The 6,912-nt window shown below is 43.2% G+C and overlaps 1 protein-coding gene across 1 annotated transcript in view; it reads left to right on the forward strand.

Moving 5' to 3' along the window:
* Positions 1-6,912, forward strand: part of NCKAP5 (NCK associated protein 5) — a 647,654-nt gene that overhangs the window by 629,887 nt on the left and 10,855 nt on the right. The window contains exon 18 of the mRNA XM_015409153.1: positions 224-356. Coding sequence (XP_015264639.1) covers positions 224-356 — 133 coding nt within the window. The remainder of the gene's footprint in view (positions 1-223; positions 357-6,912) is intronic.

Below are 6,912 nucleotides of genomic sequence, written 5' to 3' on the forward strand. Positions count from 1 at the left end.
GGGAGTTGAAGACATGGGCACACAACAAACAAACAATGTTCCACCCATTGTGGCAAATCACAGTTTATTTACAGCTTGTTGTGTTGTCTGGATGCTGCCAAGGTGAGACAGAGGGGCAAACAAGATGGCTTACCATTATTGTGTCGAACCCCTTTGTGCTCAATGAAGTGTTTTCTCTTAGGAGTGATGGCTTTGGGTTTGTTGTGGTTGTTGTTTTTCACAGGACAGGGCACTGAGAGTCTGCACTTACTCTGCTAGCAGCAGCAGTGATACTGAAACAGAGCTGGAGTATAGAACAAAAGTTTTTAGAAACGGAGGAGAAAATCTGGTCGAACTAATGAAGAACAACAAACAAGGTAATCCAGAATCTGAGTACAGGCATTTATAACTTGTGCCTCTGTAATAGCAGTTGCTTTTGTGTTGTTCCTTGTGACTGTGTCTGTCTTGTTTCCTCATTGCTTTTCAAATCTCATTTTCCATTATGGGCTTGTTATTGTATATGTACATCAATTTTTGTCGCTTACATCAAGCTTGTCACTAGAACCTGTAACATTTCTTTTACTCATAAATCCCTAAAGAACTCAATTGGATTACTGCTTCAGTAAAGCAGAGAAATATAAGTATATATTTTTATATATAATTGCATATGCTGCTGTTTCAAAGTAACCCAATGAGCCATGAACACGGTTTCCTAAACTCTATTACCATGGCACTGCTACAGTTAAACTTTGTCAGGTTTTTGCAGCTACTTCCCTACATTTCTGTAGATTGTTCACATTGTAGATTGTTCACACATGCTGGTTGTGAATGAAATTAAGAGCAGAAATGTAATATTTTGGTGATCCCTGCCCCTAAAATTGTGCTAGCATGAATGAGGAAACAACATGCTCAGAGACCTATAGGAATTTTATTTTAGTACAAACACTTTTATCCAATATAGACAGCGTCACTTCCAAAACCATGAACAGTCTGCCAAACTTTGATCGAATTGCAATGTGGCACTAATCATTAGGAAAGTAGATTTGGAAGTTAGTTCATCAGAATCCAAGGTGAATACTCTCTGTTCTTTAATACATTTAATATACTGAATCTGATTGCTAAAAAAAGCAGAAACCTTCAGAAAGTACCTTTACTCTGACACATTGCTGTTTGCTTCTCAGAATTGTACAAGACAAGGACCACAAGGGCAGCAGGTGAATCAGCAGATAAACTCACTGACATGACCTGGAAAAGTTAGGAGATCTTCCTGCTAAAAATAGTCACCCCAGCCATGTTTCTGTGCACATTGTTTCCACTTTCTGCTGATCTTTCCACTGGGTTGGGGAAAGCTTTCTTGATTCTATTTAAACAGAATTAGGTCCTCATTTCTTGCTTTTCCATTTTGTCCTGTGGGTTGCATCTACTTGCCTGTTTAGAGCAAGCTTTTTTCTTGTACTGTCTGAATGCAGACTTGGAGGTAGGTGCAGGGTACTACATCCCACCCACTGCAGTATGTCAAAAAAGGCAAGTGTTTTGCATATATCCTCTGGATTTCAAGTACTGCAGCTCACAGAGGTGCTGCTTTCCCCCTGCAAGAGAAATAGACAGACATGTTGTTTGTATCCTCTGGAGGGCAGGCAGCCTGCTGCAGTTGGTGGTGCATAAAGGCAAATCCACTGCCTCTATAAATGACAAGGCTATGGCAAATGAAGCAAGAGATAGTGATGAAGCCTTGGAACCCTCCACATAAGAAGTCAGAGATGAGAATAAAATTTATGAAGTATCTCAGCACTTTATTTTTATTGGCAGCACTCTTTCTATCATTACCACTGTACTTGGGTTGAGGGAATGAAGACAAGCAAGCTTTTGATTGCAGGGCCAAAGACAGTGGCTTTTGTGTTTACAAGTCTCCCCATCCGTGTGTAAAGAAAGCAAGGGCCAGGGTCTATTTTTAAATAAAGATGAGGGAAAATAATTCATGTTTCCTGGTGTGCTTCACCTGACTGAGTTTGCTTGACTGACTTCAACATTTTTCTTCCAGCCCAGCTCCAATACCAAAAGTCAGCCTGGGCCAAAAAAAAAAAAAGAGAGAGAGATGAAGCAAAATAAGGCAGAGGAGGGAGAAAGTTTTTGTTCCTTTATCTCTGTGTTTAAAAAAATAGTCATCCATAATATATCACAATTAAGGATGGCCACAAAGCAAAATTCATAACAAATTTTGCCCTGTTGATGGTTTGCAAACCAAAGTTCATGACAGGTCTACCATCACGAACCTCCACAAACTTTTGAAGCAGCTGATGGTGGTTTGTGGATAGAGCAGAAAGCAGAGATTTAAAGAGAATCCAACTCCCTTTAAACCCCTGCTTTCTGTTCCCCACGAAAGCCGCCAAAACAGCTGAGCAGTGGGTAGTTCCTCTCTTCTGCTCAGCTGTTTTTCAAGGTTTCTTGTGCAGTCCCTTTAAAGCCAAGGAGCTGAGCAGCTGAAGAAAGCCAAAACAGCTGAGTGGCTGGCACTGCCTCTCTCTGCTGCTCAGCTGTTTTTGGTGTTTCTTGGGGCTTCAAAGGAACTGCACAAGAAAGCAAAACAGCTGAGCAGTGGGAAGCGCCTCCTCACTGCTCAGCTGTTGTTACAGCTTTCTTGCTCAGTCACTTTAAAGGGACTGCACAAGAAAGGGAAACATCTGAGTGACTAGGACCACTTCCCTACCCCTTGGCTGTTTTTCAGGGTTATTTGTGCAGTCTCTTTAAAGGGACTACACAAGAAAGCAAAACAGCTGAGTGGTGGGGAGCACCTTCCCGCTCGGCTGTGTTTCTGGCTTTCTTGTGCAGTCTCTTTAAAGGGACTGCCCAAGAAAGTGAATCAGCTGAGCAGCTGTTTTTGAGGTTGGTTGGTTGGTTGTTTTGTTTCTTGTGCAGGCCCTTTAGAATGACTGCACAAGAAAGTGAAACAGCTGAGTGGTAGGGAGGCTCCCTGCCACTCAACTGTTTTTCTGGTTTGTTGTGACAGCTGAGCGGCTGGGGCCACCTCCTTATCACTCAGCTGTTTTTCCACCTTTTCCCCCCAGCCCCTTTTAAGTGACTGCACAAGAAAGCAAAACAGCTGGGTGATGGGGAGGTGCTCTATTTTTCTGGTTTTTGGGGGGCTTTCTTGTGCACTCCCACAAGACAGCCCAAAACAGCTGAGAGGCGGGAAGCAGGCTGCTCCCCGCTGCTCAGCTCTTTTTCTGGCTTTCTGCACACCCCATTTAAAGGGACTACAGTCCCTCACAAACCATTTCGGTTTGTGAATGAACCTCCCGGTTCAGTTTGTGGTTCAGCCACAAAACACAAACTGACATGAACTGCACTTTTCTGGTTCATACCCATCTCTAATCACTATCTATTACATTTTATCTCACTTTTCTCTAAAGCGATGAGTGGCATACATGGCTTCCCCCCCTCTTCCTTCATTGTATTCTTACAAAAACCCTGTGAGAAGCTAGGTTAGGACTGCCAAGCCGCGGCGGGGGATCCGTGCGTCTTCACAGGATCCCTGCCGCGGGGGACAGCGATACACATTGCACCGCCATCGCCAGGATGTGACGCATCACTCTGGCAACGGGGCTGTTTGGAGTCCCGTTGCCAGAGCGATGCATAGCATCACATCCTGGCGACGGCGGTGCGATGTGTATCGCTGTTCCCCATGGCAGGGATCCTGTGAAGCCGCACGGATCCCCCGCCGCGGCTTGGCAGCCCTAAGCTAGGTTGAGATCTGGGTTGGAAAATAACTGGAGACTTTGGGGGTAGATCCAGGAGAGGGTGGGGTTTGGGAAGGGGAGGGGAGGGGCCTCAGCATGGTACAAGGCCATAGAGTCCACCCTTCAAAGCAGCCATTTTCTTCAGGGGAGCTGATCTCTGTCAGCTGGAGATCAGTTGTAAAAGTGAGAGATTTCCAGTCCCCACCTGGAGGTTGACAACTTGAGCTGAGATAGAACAAATACTTAATGGGTACCCAGTGTTGACCTAAACCCAGGTGTCCTAGTCTGCGATTCTAGCTTCCACACTACACTGGCTTTCTAGACCACCATGACCTGAGGATCCCAGGAGAATACCCCCCCCCAAAAAAATCACATCTTAATGCTGTTGTACTGCCTAGTACATGTCAATCAAGAATTTTATTTGCCTATAAAACAGATGCTGGCTGTGGTCCTAAAGACACTTCCTGGAAATAAGGCCCACTGAATTACATGGGACTTACTTCTGAGCAGTCCTGCCTAGGATTGCTCCTGCTTTCTCCTGTTTACTTGAAATTTGGCAGAGAGGAGGATCCCTTGAATGAGGTTGCACTGTTTTTGAGGATTTCATCTCTGTAGGAGAAAAGTTACAGCTGGAACGTGTTACCCATTCAAACCAATGGAAGTGAATACATAACAGATTAATGAAAAAGGGCAAACGTTATAACTATAATAAAGAACAGGCAATGTAAAACTGAAAGGAATAGAATATGAACTAAAGAAATGTTTGGGCACAACTCTACTAATATTATCATTTTTCCTATCTTTATGTGATAGTTCACATACCCACATGCTATCCTTCTAGGCCCATTGACTCCAGTGGACTTAAAAGGCTGTAACTCTATGTAGGACTGCACTGCTATTAATCTGGTAACATATTTTGGAGATATTTCTGGAAGAGATACTCCAAGAGGTTCATCTGACCTTTGTCCTAAAGAGCACTGAAAGCAGTTCAAATAGCTTCAAGCATTGGATTTGTGTTGTCACCCCAGTGTGGCAGCTGATATCATAAACTTCCAGACACCTGTATCCTGTATAGAGGTGGTTTTGTACAAGTCACCAGCACACCAACAACTGTGTGCACATTGACATACTACTCTTCTAAGAGCTCTTGCCCAGTCCCACTTGAAATAGCTGAAAATCAGTTCTGCGTTTGTTGCGCACATGGCAGTTGGAAATCAGTGCGAGTCTGGTTGGTACAAGAGGTGTGACAATTTAATCTTAATTCTGGAATCTGCTGGAGGAAACAATGGATTTAAATAATCAGAGGCTGTAGCAGAGAACATGAGATAATGCCCCCTTATTTTGCAAGATAATAGCATCATAGTAGGCTTTTGCTATCCAGCTGGACACAAGTAACACAGGGTGTTTTCTTCCAGTCACCATCTTGCATTATATTTAATGCTTTGAGGTTTTGGAGTCAGTCCCCAAATCTCCTTGACTGGGCAGAAGAGAGGAAGTGGTTGGTTCTAATGTGTGTAGGTATCTGGATTAAGAAAATCTTAGACAAGTCCAAGGACATAGCTGGAACTTCAGTGAGGCACACATTGTCAACTAGCCTACAGGGAATGGGTTTGAATTTCAGGGGATTGTTTTCAAATAAAGGGGGGGGATCAGCAATCAACACAATCAAATAGAAAATCCCTATTTTAAGATTCTGCAGTGATTTAATTATGACTACTGGGATGTTTACAAAATCAGTGTTCTGATATAAAAAAAATATCATTTGGGGTATTGAAAAAAATAGGTATAGAAATAGGTATAGAAAAAAGCCTGCATGGTTAACAAACAAAGTAATGGAAGCTGTAAAAGGTAAGAAGGATTCCTGTAAGCAGTGGCAAGCTAGTCTCAGTGAGGCTGATAAAAGGGAACACAGGCTGTGGCGAATAAAATGCAAGTCTGTGATCAGGCAGGCAAAAAGGGAATATGAGGAGCATATAGCAAAAAACATAAAGACCAACAATAAAACTTTCTTCAAATACATTAGAAGCAGGAAACCAGCCAGGGAGGCAGTGGGGCCCTTGGATGACCAAGGGGTAAAAGGAGTACTGAAGGATGATAGGGAAATGGCTGAGAAGCTAAATGCATTTTTTGCCTCTGTCTTCACTGTGGAAGATGAGAACTGCTTGCCCACTCAAGAACCTCTGATTTTGGGAGGGGTGTTAAAAGACTGAGTCAGATTGAGGTGACGAGAGAGGAGGTCTTATGACTGATAGACAACTTAAAAACTGATAAATCACCAGGCCCGGATGGCATACATCCGAGAGTTCTGGAAGAAGTCAAATGTGAACTTGTGGATCTCCTGACAAAAATAAGTAATCTTTCATTAAAATCTGCCTCCATTCCTGAGGACTGGAAAATAGCTAATGTCACTCCCATCTTTAAAAAGGGTTCCAGAGGAGATCCATGAAATTACAGGCCAGTCAGTCTGACGTCGATAACGGTAAGATGGTGGAAATTGTTATTAAGGAAAGAATTAGTAGGCACATTGATGAACAAAAACTATTGAGGCAGACTCAGCATGGGTTCTGTAAGGGAAGATCTTGTCTCACTAATCTGTTAGTGTTCTTTGAGGGGGTGAACAAATATGTGGATGGGGGGGGGCAATAGATGTTGTTTACCTTGACTTCCAGAAAGCTTTTGATAAAGTTCCTCATCAAAGGCTCCTAAGTAAGCTCAATAGTCACGGGATAAAAGGGACAAGTCCTCTTGTGGATCAAAAACTGGCTAATGAATAAGAAACAGAGAGTGAGTGTAACTGGGAAATTTTCTCAATGGAGGGTGGTAAGCAGTGGGGTACCACAGGGATTAGTACTGGGTCCGATGCTTTTTAACTTGTTTTTTAATGATTTGGAGTTGGGAGTAAGCAGTGAAGTGGCTAAATTTGCAGATGACACAAAGTTGTTCAAGGTGGTGAGAACCAGAGAGGATTGTGAGACACTCCAAAGGGATCTGTCGAGGATGGGCGTGTGGGCGTCAAAGTGGCAAATAGGGTTCAATGTAGCCAATGCAAAGTGATGCACATTGGAGCCCAAAACCCTAACTATAAATACACATTAATGGGGTCCGAACTGTCAGAGACTGACCAAGAGAGAGATCTTGGAGTTGTAGTAGATAACTCAATGAAAATGTAGAGACAGTGTGCAACTGCAATAAAAAA

The sequence above is a fragment of the Gekko japonicus genome, unplaced genomic scaffold (genome assembly GCF_001447785.1).
Source record: "Gekko japonicus isolate JY-2015 unplaced genomic scaffold, Gekko_japonicus_V1.1 scaffold116, whole genome shotgun sequence".
NCBI classification, from domain to species: Eukaryota; Metazoa; Chordata; class Lepidosauria; order Squamata; family Gekkonidae; genus Gekko; species Gekko japonicus.